Source organism: Zeus faber, assembly GCF_960531495.2.
Source record: "Zeus faber genome assembly, chromosome: 1".
In the NCBI taxonomy this organism is placed as follows: Eukaryota; Metazoa; Chordata; class Actinopteri; order Zeiformes; family Zeidae; genus Zeus; species Zeus faber.
This window is the reverse complement of record NC_137193.1, coordinates 30,427,207-30,447,830: the sequence shown is the minus strand read 5'-3', so window position 1 is coordinate 30,447,830 and position 20,624 is coordinate 30,427,207. Positions and strand designations below refer to the sequence as shown.

Genomic DNA, 20,624 nt, shown 5'->3' with positions numbered 1-20,624 from the left:
CTTATGTTTTAATTTAGTACATTTTTAAATATGTTTATAACAGAGTAATCCTTCAATACATTATCGACAGTTTTCATTGGTAATTCATAAATGATAACATGTCTCAAGAGGGGGCTTTTTATCAGTACCAAGACCCAACCAAAGCCAACAGCAGTTTCCACATGGAACCAGTAGCTAAATAAGATGAAAAAAAAATAATAATAATTAGTGACTCACTCCTTTGAAATCCCCAAGGTCCACACGATTTTATTTTATTTTACATTATTTTAAGACTGAAATATAATCACATCATAATTTTGTATTTCTCGTGTTTTCTCATGTATTTCTGCTTCAACTAAATTAAGTCAGAACACTGTTATAATTTGAAGTTTGAACTGGACATTTCCATGTTAGTTACATGTTGTGTTCTACTAAAACTCAATGAGAGTTACAGGTTGAATTATTCTGAAACTTGGTGACATTCCCATATTCTATTTTACTGGCACCCAGGGACAGTTTCATGTTCTATGAGGGTTCCATAGTGAATAATGAACAAACAGTGATACAATATAATGAATAATGAATAAAAAGTGTTTAAATCAGCAATCTCTATTATATAATTATAGAACGCAGAATCGCGATTGTGGCGCCTCCCCTTGCGGCTGCCTGCGCGAGCACCTTGTGTCGATTCTGCACATTTTGGTATTTTTTAGTATTTTTAGAGCTTATAGAGCTTATTGTGCCTAATCACCGGGTGTCATGACATTTCACTGCATATATGTATGACCGTATGTATATGTATGTGACAAATAATCTCTTGAACTTGAACTTGAACTTGAAATTGTTAGTTGGAGTGCTAGAGCTCCCCCTGGTGGTCCTGTTTACTCACACTCAAATATAAACTTTTTTAACGGATGAAGTGAAAATATATATATTGTGGCGAGATGAGGCCGTGACACTAATTAATTCAGTCAAGACAGAGGGTTCTTTTATAAGCCACCGCATGCATCCCATACACCGTACAACCTGCAGGGGCAGCTTCAGTCAACATCACAGTCCTGTCGACACAGTGCTAGTCAGCAACGCAGTCTCGGTCACCCCCCAACAAACAACACAGTCCAACACCAACAGAATATCAGGAACGATTGAAAGCACATAATAAAACACAATGCAGACACATAACATCTTGGGACCCATAATCCTTTGAATCAACATAACCAAAAGGCCTGTGCCAAGGACACTTGGTTGCTACATAGCCCCCACCTGAGGGGTCAGTCGCCCCCGACAACCCCATCACCCAATACCAAGTCTGGGAAATGTCCTTGTTGGTGATGCTGACGGATTGGCCATCGTCGTTCCACAGAGGATATCTCTGTGGGCACGGTGCGCTGGTCAGGGCATGGGGTGCTGTGCTCACCCTCGTCCCCGGCAGAAGGAGGGACAAGGGGTCGATAGCAAGTCTGTCTTTGTGCAGCACCACCACGCGCCCCGACCTGGTATGCACACACTGTACACCACCTCAGTGATCCGTCCCAGTATTTCCCCATGTCCTGGCTAGTGACTGCGCAGCTTGGGGGGTCGCCCCTTTTGTGCGGGTAGGGCAGAACACCCACACCCTGTCCCCAGGCACAAAGGCTTGCACCCGACAGCGGGTGTCGCAGGCCCTCTTCTGCTGCACCCCCGAGCTGGCGTGGGCCTGGCGGGTATACTCATGGACTACCCGCAGGCAGTCAGAAGACAGTAGTTCAGTTCTGTGCCCCCGGCATTCTTGGGCTCGGGTGGGGCCCCGAACATCAAGTCCACAGGCGTCCGTTGTTCCCGCTTGAACATGAGTGCCGCAGGCGTACTCCGGCTTGACTCCTGCGCAGCAGTTCAGTAAGACCACAGAACCAGAGGTAGGTGGCGGTCCAAGTCCCACTGGTGTCAGCTGGTGAGAATGGCCAGCTGAGTTGCCAGGTTTCAGTTGAAGCGCTCAGCCACCCTATCGCTCTGGGGGTGCAGCGGCGTCCTCGTCTTGCTCACCCCCAGCCGCCTGCACACCTCACCGAACACCTGGGACTTGAAGTTCCACCCCTGGTCAATGTGGAGCTCCGCAGGAACGCAGAAACGGGCGAACATCTCCTCCACCAGCCTCTCCACCGTTGTAGCCACACTCTGATCCAGCACCGCGTAGGCCTCGGGCTACTTAAGGAAATAATCCATGGCGGCAAGGACATAGCAGTTGCCGGAGTCAGTGACGGGGAAGGGGCCAAGGATGTCAACGCCAACACGCTCCATCTGGGCCCTCATCAAGTACTGCTGCAAGGGGGCATGAGAACGCTTGGAGGGTCCCTTCTGAGCTGTACAGAGGTCACAGTAGTGCATGTGTAGCTTGACGTCCTTTTGGCATGCCCAGCCAGTAGAACCGTCTGCGGAGATGTTGAAGAGTCTTAGCGTTCCCGTAGTGCCACATCCCTGCTGCACCTAGGACCAGCTGGTGGACCTAGGGACGGAGCATATGAGGCCACAGCAGCTGGAGCTGGTCGTTACGACGTCCAGGGGCCTGCCATCGACGATACATCACCCTGTAATGGAACTCAAGGTTACCCCACTGGGAATGGTAGACCTTCACCTCAGGGCCCGATGCCAACACCTCCGTCCACACTGGTCGCCGTCCTTCCTCCAGCCAGCCCCGCACTTGCACCAACACGGTGTCTGCTCCTGGCTCCCTGCTGCAGCTCCTGGTTTGTCAACGGAGACCAGCAGCAACGAGGGGTCGCTGCCTGTCGTGATAGCCTTTCCACTCCTCCTGACGCCGACAGTAGCTGCACTCCATTGCCACACAGGGGTGCTGGGAGAGGGCGTGGGCGTTACCATGCTGCCATCCCAACCGGTGCTGCATCTTAAGGTCATATCCCTGTAGGACCTCCAGCCACCAGGCTACCTGGCCTTCAGGGTTACGAAGGTTCAGGAGCCAGGTGAGAGGCATGGTTGGCGGTAGGAGGAACTTATTGCCGTGCACGTAAGGTTGGAAGTATCACAACACCTGGTTCACTGCCAGCAGCTCTCGCCAGGTGACACAATACAGGTACTCCTCACTTAACGTCCGAGTTACGTTTCTAGCACCAGGTTGTTAAACGAATTGGTCGATAAGCGAGGACCCGTCTTATTTCATGTTAAGGGGGTGTGGAGATAGCGAACGCTAGTGTATTGAATACTGACAGACTGCGGGAATGAGACTGAGAGATGTTTAACGCTGAGACGCCGCCCACGCAGCGCGCACACCGCGGTATTGTACGCAGTGCACAAAACACACAGGTCAGGGAGCTGGTCGTCGAGTACCTGTAGTTCCTTTCTGCCTGGCTCAGTGCCTGGCTGTAGTAGGCCAACACCTGCTCCTCGCCCCCTTTCCCTTGGGACAAGACAACCCCCACCCCCACGTTACTGGTGTCAGTGTCCACATTGAAGGGCCGCTGGGCATCAGGATAGACCAACACAGGGGCGCCGATCAGGGTGCTCCGGAGTAGGGGTGAAAACCGCGTCGCAGGTGTCATCCCAGCAGAAGGGGCGGCCCTTGTCGGTGAGGCGGTGAAGCGGGCTGGCTATGGTGGCAAAGTCCCTCATGAACCAGCGGTAGTAGGAGGCCAGGCCCAGGAAGCATCGCAGCTTGCTGACAGTAGTCAGCGTTGGCCAATCTCAGACCGCAACCATTTTTTCTGGATCGGTGGCAACCCCCTGCGCGCTTACCACATGCCCCAGGAATATTGTCTTTCTCCGGAACAGATAGCTCTTTTTTGGGTTAAGGGTTTTCGCTACAATATATATTTGTTCACACACACATATATATATATATATATATATATATGTTTAAATGTTATCTGTGATTCTCTATCTAGCCTTTATTCTTCTTTCCTTTTTATATAATGTTTTTTTATGTAAAGGACTTACATGAACAAATTTAGAGCTTACATTTACATTACATTTACATTTAGTCATTTAGCAGACGCTTTTATCCAAAGCGACTTACAAGGGAGAATAACATTCAGCTACATTGCGACAGAGATTAGTGTAACAACAACATTGGTGTAACAATAAATACTGCAAGGTGGTGCAAAGTAATTGTAGATTAGGACAGGAGGTACTCACTGAAGAGCTGGGTCTTCAGGTGCTTCTTAAAGACAGAGAGGGAGGTCCCCGCTCTGGTCATTTTTGGCAGCTCGTTCCACCAACGTGGAACTACAAATGAGAATAGCCTGGATTGCCGTGGCTGTACGGCCGGCAGAGCCAGGCGACGCTCATTTGACGAGCGCAGCATCCGGGGGGCAACATGTGCTCTTACAAGAGCATTTAAGTAGGCGGGAGCATTCCCAACAATCACTCTGTAGGCCAGCATAAGAGACTTGAACTTGATGCGGGCGGCTACAGGTAACCAGTGGAGCTCGATGAGCAGCAGAGTGACATGTGCCCTCTTTGGCTGGTTGAACACCAGTCGCGCCGCCGCATTCTGTATCTGTATGAGCTTATTGCTCATATTCTCCGGGTGTGTTGCAATGGCATTTCACTGCATATATGTATGAACGTATGTATATGTATGTGACAAATAAACCTCTTGAACCTTGAATCATGACTTTTAATTGCCTTTGTGTATTAAATCTGCTTACACAAATAAAATTGCCAGGTTCCCTTGTCTGACCGCTAGGGGGCGGTAGCTGTTCGTGCCCACTGTGAGAATCCCACGATGAACAAGTTTAACCGGAAGTTGAGTCGCGTCGCTGCCTTTTGCTCCAAACCGTAACAATTCTCCGCAGAATTTATCTGTAAGCTATCAAAACGTCGTACGCAATGAGGTGAGGTTTCCACTTTTCTTTTTTTTGTGGGTAAATACATTTTCAATTTGAACGATTGAAGTTGTTGTCTATATCTCATGTAGTGATTGCCAGCGGTTAGTGGGATATGCTTATTAGCCTGCTAGCATAAGCTCAATGAGGCATTTGTTCTACTATCACATGTAATCGATAATCTATAGTATCGACCTATTGTGCGCCTACATTTTACTGTACTCGCTTTGCTTACTAGTTTGCTCGTTGAATTTCTAGCTGAGCCGTGTGCGAGTGGATGAAACCGAATGGAGCGTGTGGGAACAGCTGAGCTACTGTTGTATTGTTTAGTCCTTGGCGTAACTGAGATGCGTTTTTGCGCCGCACAGAGGAGACCGTGGAAGGGGCCGAGGTGGCCGCTTCGGATCCCGTGGAGGACTGGTGCAAGGGTGAGTTGGGACTGGCTGGAATTATTAAAGAATGTTGTTGTCATTGACAAAGAACAAATAATTTGTGCTCGTTATAGTTGATGCATTGAAGTGCACGTAGACGAGGAGCATAACAAAGAATGTTTAACAGTCACAGAAATACGGTGTATATACAGAATAAAGAAATTGTGTTTTATGCACCAGATGCACTGACTATATGAATATAGTTGGATATTTCATGTGTATACAAAGTATGGACATAGCTAATAATGGATGGGTTAAGTCTACCGTAAAACAGTGTTATTACAATATTGCACCGTTTATTTCACGGTTAATGCCCAAGTTAGGACTGGAATTTCTGACAATGCTGCTATTAATGACTACCATCACTGCTCCATCTATAGTGGTGTGTATACATTTCCATCATGCACAATGTTACACCAATCCTGACATTTATTTCCATAATTATATTTGAAAGAATGTCAAGTAAGGCTCAAATTCTCTGAGTTAAATATATCTTTGCCTAATACATTTCTGAATGATCCAGCACAAATCTTTAATTCTGTTCAGTGATCGCTAAGCATAGTAAATCCATATAAGATCTATTTTCTTTATTTTTTCTCTTTGAGTCTTATATTATTGGTCTCATATTGTTTATATTCTCTTCCAGGTATCGCCCTTTTGTTCCACACATACCATTTGATTTTTATGTGGTGAGTAAAAAACACTTCACATGCTTGTGCAATGGCTACAATTTAGGTTTGGCCGATAGTGCAAAACTCCAATCAGCTGGGGGGCAGCTATCAATAATTTACGGTTCTATGGGGGGGGGGGGGTGTGCATAGAATGCAGTGGAATCGGTGAAATGTGGTCTCCCAATTACAGAAGTACAGGATTCACTTATTTACAAGTAAAGTATTGACACAAAACATATAGTTTTTTAAGTCCCATAGCAACGGGGAGACGTGCGTGGCACGGCACAGAACAGTGGGGCAGGGTTTTTTAAAAATGGATAGTCCCTTAACTCAGTTTTGTTTAAAAATAAATAAATAAAATTGTTTCATACAAGTAGGGAAAAAAAAGGTTAAGTTTAATTTTTTCATTTTCCATGCACGTAAGAAACTCAGGAAACAAAATAAATTCCATATGACACAACATAAAATCAATTCCTTTTCTGTGGTTGTATTTGATTCAGACAATACACTTCACAATGAGGTTAGAGGAACACATGAAGTCACAACAACGAGAGGGGAAACATCACAATATTTTTTTACATGCAATAAAAGAACACTTGAACACAATGAACATTACAAATAATCAATAATAAATCCAAAACAGCTCTAAGTGGAGAGGGAGAGAGCTGCTCTCTCCCCCCGCTCTGAGGAATGAGTTTTATAACGCAGTAAACTGCACTTACACTGTTTCAATGCTCAGATTTTTCCTGGCAGATAGAAAAAAAACCTGTCATTAATGTCAATCACGATTGACAATCGTGTCAATTAATGGAGTGATTAACAATCACTCCATCAATTGATGATTTAATCGTCAATCTTTCCAAGCCTACGACAAATCAGGGGGTTATGGTATTTTTGATTGAGGGCTCTGTTTTTACGATTCAAATTAGATCATACAGTTTGGATTATAAATGATTGGTTTTAGAATCTGACAATTAAATGTACTTTTAGATTCAGATTTCTGAGATCACCTAAAAGCCTTAACATCTTCAATCTACTATATGTGAATCCACAGACTAACGGTTTTCCAAAAATTAAAACTTCTAAGAAGCATTTTGAATGTGGATTTAGTAACGCTCGCCCCTCAGCTAGCGTTATTTAAATCTTTGACATGGTAGTTATCAATAAATATTAATATTTGGTACCATGGGGAAACACCAAATACTTACAAAATAGCTCTTAATTAAGTGTCCATACAACTGGTTCTTGATTGACAATGACCAAGGTCAGTTCCCAGAATGGGTGGGTTTTTCAACTATTCCTCCATTTTTAACCCGATTCCCATTCACAAAAACACGGCTGATAAAAAGGGCACCAAGGAGCAAAGCCCCCCCCGCCCCCAACGTGCCTGCCACTCTATATGCAAATCTTATTGTGTGTGTGTGTGTGTGTGTGTGTGTGTGTGTGCGTGTGCGTGCGTGTGTGTTTATATATCTTATAGAGAGAGATTTTGATTTATTTAGTTTCTTACTTGAAATGAAAATGAAAAACATAAACCTAACTCGGGAGAATTGGAGCAGAGGTTTTTTTTAATATTTTTTTTTAATTTCTCCTCCAGACAGCGGTGTACCAGGCACATGTGCGGGTTCCCGACTCCTGTGCCTGTCTTTATTTTAGATTTATAGATCGATTTTTTTTCTTTCTATTTTTGTTTGTTTCCTACATATATGAAACATATTCTTTCAACACAACTGAGTTAAGGGACTGTCCCTTTCCAAAAAATCCTGTGTCCATGTCTCCCCATTACTTTCAGTTGCTATGGGACTTAATTTGCCACATCACATGCATTTAATGCGGAGGTGAACGCACGCATACAACGTACGGGTGGCGATTAAAGTTTTGCACGATCGCCCAAGCCTAGTAGCTAGAACCTTTTAATCCAAATAATTATGGATTTAAACATACAACATAATGCCCACAAGCACCAGTCTGGGGCTCAAAACAAACTTTATTGGCTTCTTTATTCTTCTTCTAACTGTTTTGATTTTATCTTCTATGTAACTCATGTTGCCAGTGCATGCATGTTAGTGTTAACCTTTGTCGCTCCTCATAGTGTGAAATGGCCTTCCCCCGAGTGAAGCCTGCGGCAGACGAGACCGCCTTCAACGATTGTCTACTGAAGAGGAACCAGGACCTCAGTCCGACGTCCTCAGAGCAGGTTATTCAGCCCGGATGAAATAAACACCATCACTAAAAACAAAGGGCTGTCATACATTTACCTGTGATTAATTTTAAGAGGCTAATGTCCTCATTTTCTATTAAAGGATCAATAGACAACATTTTTGCTTTTACTTATCATTGTATAGTTGATGTTGATTGCACAATGTAATGTCTATAGAATAGTTACACTATCTGCGTTTAGATTGGTTCCCTATAAGCCTCGATATCACTATGCAATTCGGACTGCCAGCGGGTACGAACTCCCGGGAAATGGATTGTTTTACGGCAGTGCACCACAGGAAGTGCGTTAACCAATGCGCAACCGTTAGGGAAATGGTGACGGTGGAGCAATCTATTCTACGTAGATCATTAACCCTTGAATATAAAAACAACAAATTGAATTCCATTGAGAAATGTAAACATTTGCTTACAGGCCAGTCTTGACTGTTCCAATATGGCGGCAACGTTGACGTATCGCAGCTACAACCAAAGCAATCAATGCGGCGTCTATGTATAGAAGTCTATGATTGCGCAACCAAAAGAAATACAATTAAACTAAAATTGGGATAATTTCAATTTACCTTTTCAGTGAGCATGCTTCTTCTCTCTTATTTCCAAAGTGGTGTTGATCACTTCCACAGAGCGCTCTGAGCAATCAATTGTAAAGTGACCCGGTTGTCTTTGTGACAGCGGTGCAAAAGTTGTCTTTGCCAATTTTAATTTTGCATCTTGCCAAGCAGACGTCTTTCCTATCCCCACTTCTTTGCTACCGGCATTTATACAGACACATTATTTTAGCTGAATCTCATTTTAACTTTGAGGTGCTAAGGCTATAAATAATGCCACCACTGGCTTGTATCTGCTTATATGCAACCGTATGAAACAAGCGTGTTTCACGGTGGCTGTTTTTGAACCGTTGGTCGTTTGAGCTGATTTAAGATCCACCTGGCAATACTTCCAGGCAGATACATGGATCTATTGGAAGCTTTTTGTTTAGAACTGGTTCACGGTTCAAATTTCCAAATGGAAATATCACATAAGTCACTCGTCTTTACATCCATGCTGCTTTTCATGTCACAAATTTTCGTCACTGGACTCTGTACCAGACTAAAACCCCCAAATGTGCATAGAGTGTGTTTCTTTTTAACTTCTGATTCGGTATTTAACCAAAAAATTGTGAATATATGATTTCAGTTGTCATGCTGAGAGCCCTACTAGAATGCTTATTTCTAAAAAAAATTCATTTGTACATTTTCTTTTGACATTTCCGCCTGAGCGATGCTGGTTTTAAAATGTTCCCACATTTTTTTTTAACTCCACAACAATTCTCTGCCTTTGTTGCTCCTCCCCCCACTCAGTCCTCCATCTTGTCTCTGGTCACAAAGATCAACAACGTCATCGACAACCTCATCGTCGCCCCCGGGAACTTTGAAGTGGTAGGTCGAGGGTCATCGACTCGACGCAAACACAGACTCATAATGCAATTCTACAGAATAAGACCAAAAAACAAATATGGAAATATTTATTTCTCGTAGTATGTGAGAGTACTATGTTAAACAATATGCCAAGATGGTGTAGTCAGTCATTAACATGTCACCTCTCCTAGCAAATCGAGGAGGTGCGGCAGGTGGGGTCGTACAAGAAGGGCACCATGACTACAGGGCACAACGTGGCGGACCTCGTCGTCATCCTGAAGATCCTGCCCACACGTGAGTCCTACTGCACGCACCGGTCCTTTTGGAGTAGCAAGCGTATTTCAGCTTGTCGTTTGGCACCATCCTCCCTGCGTTCAAATGATCTAAGGGGTGTTTTTTTTTGTTGACAGTGGAGGCCGTTGCAGCACTGGGAAACAAAGTTGTGGAGACTCTACGGGCTCAGGATCCCACTGAAGGTGAGCGGCGTGTTCCTGGTTAAACGGGATCAGCACGAATAAGCTGTTTTCATAAAGGAGAACATGTGACACGTGCAATTTTTTCCATCACCGGTGTCCACAAAAAACAATCGATTTATTGAAACACCAATCAATGAATCGCGTGCGCGTGTGTGTGTGTGTGGGGCGTGGTTCATTGATTGTTGTTTAACATAAACCTAACTCGAGAACTGTAGGGGATTTTTATTGTTTCTCCTCCAGACTGCGGTGCACACTGGCTCCCGTGCCTGTCTTTTTATTTTAGATCTATTTATTTTCGTGTGTGGTTTGTCTGACATACCAAAGGCATGCAGGAAAACATAAGAAAATTAGAATTTGCATAACAACATCTCAATTTTCTCATATTTTAATTTCATCACATTTTAGCAGGAATGAAGCATTGTTTCAATGAGCTGTAAGGGTACCAATGCGCGTGCATGCGTGGGGTATACTTTCTTTTGTATCACTGTCTGTGTCTTCCTCAGTCCTGTCAATGCTGACCAACGTAACGGGCTTCGAGATCAGCTCAGCCGACGCCACTGTCAAGATCCTCATCACCACCGTGCCACCGAACCTGCGGAAGCTAGACCCCGAGCTCCACCGTACGGTTTATCTCTCTCTCGCTCTCTCTGCTCTTCCCCGCCCCCCTCATCTGTGTCCTTACAAGTGTTATGTGTCATTCCAGTGGACATCAAGGTGCTCCAAAGTGCCCTCGCTGCCATTCGCCACGCCCGCTGGTTTGAAGAGAACGCCTCGCAGTCAACGTGAGAAACCACGGCATTGCCTTTCCCTTTAAGCCCAGCCTTTTTTCCCTCATTACTTAAAATTTCCAATGTGTTTTTTTTTTTTCCATGAATGTTTGAATCCCCACTCCCTTGGTCAGGGTCAAAGTGCTCATTCGCCTCCTCAAGGACCTGAGGTTGCGTTTCCCTGGCTTTGAACCGCTTACGCCCTGGATCCTGGATCTACTGGTAAGAAAAAACAAAGGTATGTGTGTGTGTATTTCTTGTATACACCAATCAGCCACAACACTAAAACGACGACTGACAGGTGAAGTGAATAGCATTGCTCATCTCGTTCCAATGGCAGTGTGGTGTGTGTGGATGGGATGGTTGAGCAGCCACATCTGTCCTGGATCTAGGTGATTGGGTCAGGGTGGCTCATTGGTTGGGCTAACAAGCAGCAGGTTAAAACCCTCATCCACACACACACACACACACACACACACACTCAAGAGAGGGGCCCTGACATGACATGTTCCATCTGCTCCTGGCTAATTCCACCGAGCCTCCTCTCTACAATAAACTGGTGCCTACAACACATCGTCGTCTCTGTGCCAGTGGGCACTGAAAATGCCTCTTGGGTGGCGTGTGGTAGGCAGAACTACCACAGGCACCTGTCAAGGGGTGGGTTACAGTATATTAGCCGCAAGTGAACAGTCAGTTCTTGAAGTTGATATGTTGGGTGGGTAAGAAAATGGGTACGTGTAAGGATGTGACTTTGACAAGGATCAAATTGTGACGGCTAGACGACTGGGTCAGAGCGTCCCAAAATGGCATGTCTTGTGTAATGTTCCCGCCAGGCAGGGGTTAGTGATTGACTGATATGGGTTTTTCAGTGGCCGATGCCGATATTTAGAGAGCAGGATGGCCAATATATATAATGCCGCTATCATGTTCGTTTTTTTGCATCTGACAAAATACAACAATTTAATAATAAAGGAGACACAAAATTGCTGAACTTATAAGAACATTTAGCTCTGTTATGGTTTGCATTGTCAATAAAAATGTATCAACTAAATAAATGTTTACAGGTAATCAAAAAACAAAACTTAGTAAAAATAACTTGTGATTTAAAGCAAATAAATAATTCAAAATTATAATAATAATAATAAACAGCGTCATATTCAAGTCTGGTCGGGAAATAGTCTGTCGTTATAGAAGTTCAGAATTTATTGTTTACAAGTAAAGTATTTATACAAAAACATTTACACAAAAACAACAATTAAGTCCCATAGCAACGGAAAGCAACAGGGAGATGGTGTGACCCGGCTTGGGACACACAGACAGATGCGAGAACCTGCCCTTTGGTGCCCATGGTACACTTTTTATGTGTCGGGTTCCCTTATTAAACAGAAACTAAAAAGAGCTGTGTTGCGTTTAAAAAATTAAATAAAATTTTAAAATTCATACTGTGATTTGAAGAGATTTATTCATCACATACATTTACATACTTCCATATATATCTGCAGTGAAATGTCAATGCAACGCACCCAGTGATTATGCACAATATGTTCTAGACTGAACACAATAGCGACTAACTAATTGATTCCTAAAACGTAATGCAGTAAGTAAATCAAATTATATAGGCTATGTATATACAGATATTTGCTTTAAAGTGGCATGTGAATAAAGTGAGGTAGTGTGTGTCGAGATATACAGGACCGTAGACAACCGTACGGCACAGCAATATAGTAACACCGAAGAGAACAGCAATACAGCACAGTATGCCGTAACCCATAACAGTGATACAGTACTTTATGCAGTGGGGCCTATGTGAGTGTCTCAGTGAGGACTCCTGGTGAGTTCAGCGTTGACAGTTCTTATGGCGTGCGGAAAGAAACGCCATCTCATTCTCTCTGTTCTCGCTGTGTGACTGTGGAGACGCTTGCCCAACTGCAGCAGCTGGAGCAGTCTGTTGTTGGGATGATGAGGATCCTTCATGATCCTGCGGGCTCTGCTACTACACCTTCTGGTGTATTAAGTCCTGCAGGGAGGGGAGGGAAGTTCCAGTGGTACATTCAGCTGAACGCACCACCCTCTGCAGGGCCCGCCTGTCCTGAGCAGTACAGTTCCCAAACCAGGCAGTGATGTTGCCTGACAAGATCCTCTCCACTTCTCCAGAGTAGAAGGAGTTGAGGATCCTCACCAAGACCCGGAATTTCTTCAGCTAGCACAGGTTTTAGGTACTCGTCCAGATATGCTATCTGGGCCCAGAGCCTTCATGGTGTTCACCCCGGCATCAGAGCCCTCCTGACGTCAAGCTCATACACTGAGAGTGCGCGCTCATCCCCAGCTGTGTAAGCGAGCAGTGTTGTTGCCAGACTCAAACCACGCATAAAAGGAGTTCAGTTCGTTGGCTAGGAAGGCGTCCACACTCGTGGCTGGGGAGGAACTGCTCTTGTAGTTGCTTATGGCAGGGGCTGCGGACTGTAAGTGTCTGGTGTCCCATTGCTCTATCTGAAGCTCCACTTAGCGTCCTTCGTCGCTCTCCGCAGATTGTACGACGCCGCTTTGTAATTGTCCATGTTTCCCGATACAAGACCTTCGTTGTTAGCTGCCGTGCGAGCATTCAGAGCGCCACTGATGGAATTATTTACCCATGGTTTCTGGTTATGAAATATCTGAACTTTTGCCAGAGGATACGATGCTGTCCGCTAACGTTACTATGAAGCTCACAGCTACTTCCATAAACTCGCTGACGTCATTGGAACATGTCCCAGTCTGCGTCAGTAAGAGCGTCCTGAAGCGCAGCCTCTGATTGGTCCGACCTCCGCTTTACGTCCCTCGTCACCACCCGTTCACACACAATGCAAGGCTTGTAAACAGGAACCAGCGAAATTGTGTTGTGATCAGATGTCCTAAAAGCAGGGAGCGAGACGGTCTTGTATCTGTTCCTATAAGATGTGTAACAGTGGCTATCTCCCCTGGTGGCACACATGATGTGTTGATAGAAATAAGACAGAACTTTTTTATGGTTCGCCTTGTTAACGTCAGCAGTAACCACCACAGACGTGTCGGGATGTTCATTCTGAAGTCCGCACAACACATCAAATAGGTCTGGTAGTGCTGTCGTTGTTCGTTTGGATTTCCCCGACTCCTCCGACCTGCCGGCGCGGAACACGGAGAAGGACTTGGCTGGACCTATGGCGTGGTCTGGCACCAGCGGGTTCAGCCATGTCTCCGTCATGCAGAGGACGCAACAGTTTCTCGTATCCTGTTGGAATGTAATCCTCGCTCGAAGGTCATCCATCTTGTTCTCAAGCAACTGAATGTTGGCAAGATAGTGGCGCCACCCCTTGCGGTAGCCTCCGCCGGCGCTCCGGTTGACTTTGCATAATTTAGTATTTCTTTCCGTTTTTTATCATAATGTCCGCCAAAAAAAAACGGCAGTTATCTGTTACGGCCGCGATGCACTCGTGGATATAAAAACTTCCCTAACAGAACAACTTTGGGAGTGGCCGACTGAAATTTTACGCGCCAACAACAACGTTCCACGAGCGGGCCCACGGAGAAAGCACCGTGGTTAACGAGGCGGCATTCAGGTCAGAATGAGGACCCAACCTTACCGTCCACCTCTGCCAAGCATCCTTCTTGCCAATGTTCAGTCTCTGGGGAACAAGATGGATGAACTTCGAGCGAGGAGTAAATTCCAACAGGATCCGAGAAACTGTTGCGTCCTCTGCCTGATGGAGACATGGCTGAACCCTCTGGTGCCGGATGAAGATATTTGTCCAGCCGAGTCCTTCTCCGTGTTCCGCAGCGACAGGTCGGGAGAGTCGAGGAAATCCAAAGGTGGAGGCGTCTGTCTCATGGTAAACAACCGCTGGTGTAACCCCAACAACACCAAGTCTCTCTCCCGCTCTTGCTCGCCGAACCAGTAAAAGCAGACAATATTAAGCCGTCCATTTTATCTCCCCCGGGAATTTAGCACGGTCATCGTTACTGCCGTTTATATTCCACCGCAAGCAGACACTGACACAAACCTGTCTGACCTGTATGATGTGTTGTGCGGATTTCAAAACAAACATCCTGACGCGGCTGTGGTGGTGACTGGGGACATTAACTCCCCTCCCTGCAGGACTTAGACACCAGGAGGTGAGGATCCTCATCGCCCCAACAGCGGACTGTTCCAGCTGCTGCGGTCAGGCAAGCGCCTCCGTAGTCACACAGCGAGAACAGAGAGACTGAGATGGAGTTTCTTCCCGCAAGCCATAAGAACTGTCAATGCTGACCTCACCAGGGGTCCTAACTGAGCCACACACATAGGCTCCACTAACTTACTGTACTGTATGTAGCATACTGTACCGCATACTGTGTCACTGTTCTGGGTTGTTCGGTGTTACCGTATTGCCGTACACTGTTGTGCACTGTGCTGTGTATCTCATCTCACATGCCACTTTAATGCACATATCTGTATATACATAAATAGCCTATCCCATATACATAAGCCTATTCCCTTTATCTATTTTGTACCCCCACCCTGCATTACCCTTGAGTTCTTATTTTATTTTATTTGATTCTATGTATTTTATTTTATTCTATAGTATTCGACTTACTGCATAACGTTTTAGGAATCAGTTAGTCATGTAGAAATTTTTAGGTAGCTACTGTGTTCAGTATAGCACATATTGTGTGTAATCACCGGGTGCGTTGCATTGACATTTCACTGCATATATGTATGAAAGTATGTATATGTATGTCATAAATAAACCTCTTGAATCTTGAGAAGGGTGCTTGGCAGAGGTGGACGGTAAGATTGCGTCCTCATTTTGACCCTCGTTTACCACGGTGCTTACTCCGTGGGCCCACCTGTGGAACAGCTGCTCGATTGTTGCTGTTGTCGTTGAGCGCATTGGTGTGTATAATCTCCGGCGGCCACTCTAGATCCGCGGATAAAAAGTCCCAAAGTTGTTCTTTCAGGGAAGTTTTTATATCCACGAGTGCAGCGCAGCTGTAGGAGATCACTGCCGATGCTTTTTTGGCGGACATTGTGATAGCGGAAAAAAATACTAAAGTGCATAGTCGACACGGAGCGCCCACACAGGCGGCCGCAAGGGGTGGCGCCACGATCGATGTGGGAATGGTGTGGTTTGAGAAGCCACGTATAAATATACACCTGCTGCTCATTAAATCAAACAATGAGCAACAGGTATGCAACTACTATGATCCCAATCACCTAGATCCAGGTCAGGTGTGGCTGCTCAACCCGACCATCCCCACACCACATACCCCCGAGACCAAACTGAGGCCAGGGAGAGGCCAGTTCCTATACCCAAAACAACACTCAGGGAAACAGGGTTCCCATACTTTAAACAAACAAACAAATGTCCAAAAAAAACGGCCCCTCTTGTGTCCCTTCCCCGTGCCGGAGAGTCCCTGTACAGGTGCCAGTGTGGCAGTTTCTCCTACCACGCGCCACCCAAGTAGCGTTTCAGGGACCTCCAGCACAGAGACACAGAAGACGGGGGGTTGTAAACACCAGTTTATTGTAGAGAGTTGGAATTAGCCAGGAGAAGATAGATATAAGTTCAAGTCGTGACAGGGCTCCTATCCTGAGTGTGTGTGGGGATGGCAGTTTTACCTGCTGCTTGTTAGACCAAGCTATGCAGCCACTCTGATCCCAATCACCTAGATCCATGTCAGGTGTGGCTGCTTAACCCAGACCATCCCCACACCACACCCCTATCCCCACACACATTCAGGAGAGGAGCTCTTGTCATGACACTTGTCCATCTGCTCCTGGGCTTATTCTAGCTCGCCCTCCCTCTACTATAAACTGGTGTGTCTAAAACCATCGTCTGTGCCATCTTTTATTGAGCTAACACCATAACAAACCGGAGCGCATGAGACTAGTGAAAACAGTCAGTAAGTGAGAAGAGGCGGGGGATATGTGGGCACCGCAGCGTTGTGTGTGTGTGTGTGACTCGCTCTCTCAAAGAGAAGAGAGCGCAGAAGCACAGCTGCTACTGGTATATCAATCGTGTGAAAAATGAGTTTTGAAACCTTTCAAATATTCAGAATCACTTTGTATAGAAGTTAATGAAATATTTCTGTTTGGGAACACGATACCATGTCGCCAACAGCGGGTTCATATTTCAGGCTGGGGGTTGCCCGTGTCTTTTGGAACCTTTTGTAGTGACAGCCGGTCGCAACTTGGTGACGGGTGTTTTTCCTCTGCAGGGCCACTCAGCCGTGATGAACAACCCGTCCAGGCAGCCACTGTCCCTCAACGTTGCGTACCGCCGGTGCCTCCAGATGCTTGCAGCCGGCCTCTTCCTGCCCGGCTCTGTGGGAATCACCGATCCCTGCGAGAGCGGAAACTTCCGAGTGCACACGGTCATGACTCTTGAGCAGCAGGTTATTTTATTATATTTTTTAATATATACATATTTATTTATCCATCCATCATGCAATGGATACAAAATATATCGATTTTGTATCAATTATACAGGACATTCATGTGTCATTTTTTTTTACAAAAAGTCAGAATGCAAGGCCTAATGTTTTCTGTGTACAATGTATTCATTTTACTGTCTTAAACAATATCGACTGATCTGGAATTCCCACCGCAGGACATGGTGTGTTTCACAGCACAAACACTGGTGAGGGTGGTTTCCCATGGAGGATACAGGAAGATCCTCGGGCTGGAAGGAGACGCGAGCTGTAAGCCCCTCTTGCTCTCTTTACAAACTGCTGCTCCACTTTGTTGTCAGGTCTTTCGGACCAGCCTTGAACAGGAAAGTTTGATTGGATTCACCAATCAACTATATAAAAAGAGTATCATTCTAATAAGAGCTTGAGATGTTGAACTTTGGCTGCTCAAATTGCATCCTCCTTCTCTCTCAGACCTGGCGTCGGAGATGTCCACGTGGGATGGCGTGATCGTCACGCCCTCGGAGAAGGCCTACGAGAAGCCCCCGGAGAGGAAGGAGGAGGAAGACGAGGGGGTGGAGGAGGGCGGAGATGGCGAGGATGAGAGTATGGAGACTCAAGACTGAGGGCAGGAGCCTCCACGACCAGCATGTGCAGAGGTGGGACATCCCTTCATTTTGCAGGGTTTCTGGCCACTACACGTATGTGTAGTTTGATTTAATCCAGTCGTCGCGGTCAATTTGAAACCATATCGTTCTTGTAAGATTCCCTTTTATTCTTGTTGTTTTTCAGAAATGTTTCCGCAATTTCCTGTTAGATGATTAATGGTAGCGACATGAAAGTTAGCACATGCATGGAAATTATCTTGCAAATGATTCACAAACAAAAATTATCCACATCGGCCAAATGGTGGCGCTATAATTAAGTCACATTTTTTGCCTTTAAAAAGGTCATAACTCCTACACTGTAAGGCCGATTTTCACTATACCTCTGTATATACTAAGTCTGTATATCCAGGCAAATGTGCTCTACAAAAACGTCAGATCACTAAGCTCCGCCTAACCAAACAAAGGTATCTAACTTTACAAAAGTACTATAAATGATTTACGAATAAGGATAAGCAATATGGCTGTTATTTGCCATTAAACTTGATAATGGATGTCAATTATGGATGACTATCCTTTGACAGCCAGTCCAATCTTCACAAAACGAATGGGAATATTCGGTAAAGGTATTGGAACCTATTTGCCGAAATATGTAAAAATGGAACTTAAGGTGGCGCTACAAATGCCAAAATTGTTTCTCCTTATGTGATTAGTCGAATTTCAATAAAATTGGTGAACATGCTTTATAGACAATTATTAGTCTAAATATGCAATTTGGTATTTCTTTGGATGACCTGTGGGATGACAAGGGCACAGCCTTTTGTTACACAGAACCGCCACCAACCCCCCTCCCTGGAATCTTCCATCTTACCATGTTTTTGTATATAAACAACTAATCATCATTACTACTCCAAAAGGGTGGTAATCACCACAGGTGAGACAAATATATACAACATATACAAACATAGAAACATCCGACGACATGTATCGACAAAACAAAAGTTAATTTAATCCTTGAAAATTGGAACAGAGAATTCGGCAAGTGACCCCTTCCTATGATAGCTATGGCTGTAAATGAGGGAGAAAAGGAGAGGGATGTAATCAGGAGTGTGTGTGTGTGTGTTCTGGTGTATGAGGTCGGGATTATATTGAAGTGCCTCAAAGCAGCGGAAAAGGCCCCGCAGCCATCCCTGAATCGCGCAGCCCTATAGACACTCCATGACCGCATTAAAGCCCCGATCACCAGAAGAGCCCCCAGGGAACCCAGGAGCCTGCGGAGCAACGCACGGAGCGCGAGGAGAACCTGCACCTCCAAAGTGCACACATACAACCCACCCCAACATGCATGCATAAGACACACCCGCAGGTGTAGACACCCGACCGCGGACCCCAGGCACAGAGCCAGGTCCCATGCCAACAGATACCCTGTTGGCATGGGTATCTGTTGGCACCCCGCCATTACTGCCTGGTCTGTAGCCTTGTCTGATGAATCTCGATTTCTGCTGAGGCACACAATGGTAGGTTTAGAATTTGGTGCCAACAGCATAAATCCATTGACCCAACCTGCCTTGTGTCAACGGTCCAGGCTGGTGGTGGTGGTGAAGTAATAGTGTGAGGAGTTTTCTTGGTACACGTTGGGGCTGTTAATACCAATCAATCATCGCTTGAATGCCATAGCCAATTCAAGTATTGTTGCTGACCATGGGCATTCCTTAATGGCCACAATTTAGCCATCTTCTCATGGCTACTTCGAGCATGATAATGCACCATGTCACAAAACTAATCTCAAACTGGTTTCATGAACATGACGATCAGTCCAATGTTCTTCAGTGGCCTTCCCAGTCACCGGATCTGAATCGAATAGAACATTTTTGGGGTGTGATAGAACAGGTTATTTGCTTTATGAATGTGCAGCTGACAAATCTGCAGGAATTGCGTGATGCAATCATGTCAACATGGATCTGAATCTCTAAGGAATGTTTCCAACCTCTTGTGGAATCCATGCCAAGAAGAATTTAGGCTGTTTTGAGAGCAATGGGAGGCCCTACCCAGTATTAGTATAGGGTTTCTAATAAAGGGCTCAGTCAGTGTATAACTCACCCGCACCAGGGTGAGTTATAACAATGACAAGCCCTGGTTCACAGTCAAACTCACATGGCTTTGTTTAAAAAAAGAGCCGTTTACGAGTAGCAACAAGAAACATAATTTGGAACTCCATTCAAATTGAAATCCAGAGGCTTATCTTAACTCTTGACACACAATGGGTTAATATAATAAAGATTACAATATATATAATAATAAAAAAAAAATAATCAACCATTTAATATCAACCGGGGAAGTGTCTTTTTTTTCTCATCTGCATACTTCTCTTTTCCCTCTTTGTAGTCTGCCTTCGTACCTCTTTGAGCGACCACTCAGCTGGCTCTTCGTCAACTTGGCCGAGCTGCATCTAGTGGGAAACACTAGCAACAGTCGGTGTCACTTTTCAATGTTTTGGTTCATGTTTTTTTTTTTATCTTAAGCCTGGTAGTCTTAATAAACTTTTTATTATTATTTACCATGTCCCATGTCTTGAATAAAACAGAAACCAAACCGCTTCTGCTAGAAAAAAGTATTGAGTAGGAGAAAAGCATTATTTAAATTCTTGTTTATGAAAACTTGCTTAACTATGTTTTAAAAGTTTTACTGCAATAAGAATTGATTTGATAGAAATATGATAAATCATTTGTATCGCAGTCAAGAGTTTTGCTGGAATTGCCTGATGATAAAATAAAGTTAATTCTTTTCAGGGGTCTGGTGCACAATGGGAAGGACCAAAATTAAAACTGTGAAAGCGTCACACAGCGAATAGTTTTTCGG

At 45.0% G+C, this 20,624-nt stretch overlaps 1 protein-coding gene across 1 annotated transcript; it reads left to right on the top strand.

The window, feature by feature from the left end:
- Positions 1–4,691: 4,691 nt before the first annotated feature.
- ilf2 (interleukin enhancer binding factor 2) lies at positions 4,692–20,322 on the top strand. Its single transcript, XM_080014401.1, has 14 exons — positions 4,692–4,805; positions 5,165–5,224; positions 5,874–5,916; positions 7,991–8,095; positions 9,456–9,533; positions 9,704–9,806; positions 9,923–9,988; positions 10,492–10,608; positions 10,692–10,770; positions 10,890–10,977; positions 16,969–17,145; positions 17,361–17,451; positions 17,635–17,819; positions 20,151–20,322. Exons 1-13 carry the CDS (start codon positions 4,801–4,803, stop codon positions 17,784–17,786), a joined length of 1,164 nt encoding a protein of 387 aa, XP_079870527.1. The 5' UTR covers positions 4,692–4,800; the 3' UTR covers positions 17,787–17,819; positions 20,151–20,322.
- Positions 20,323–20,624: the final 302 nt, after the last annotated feature.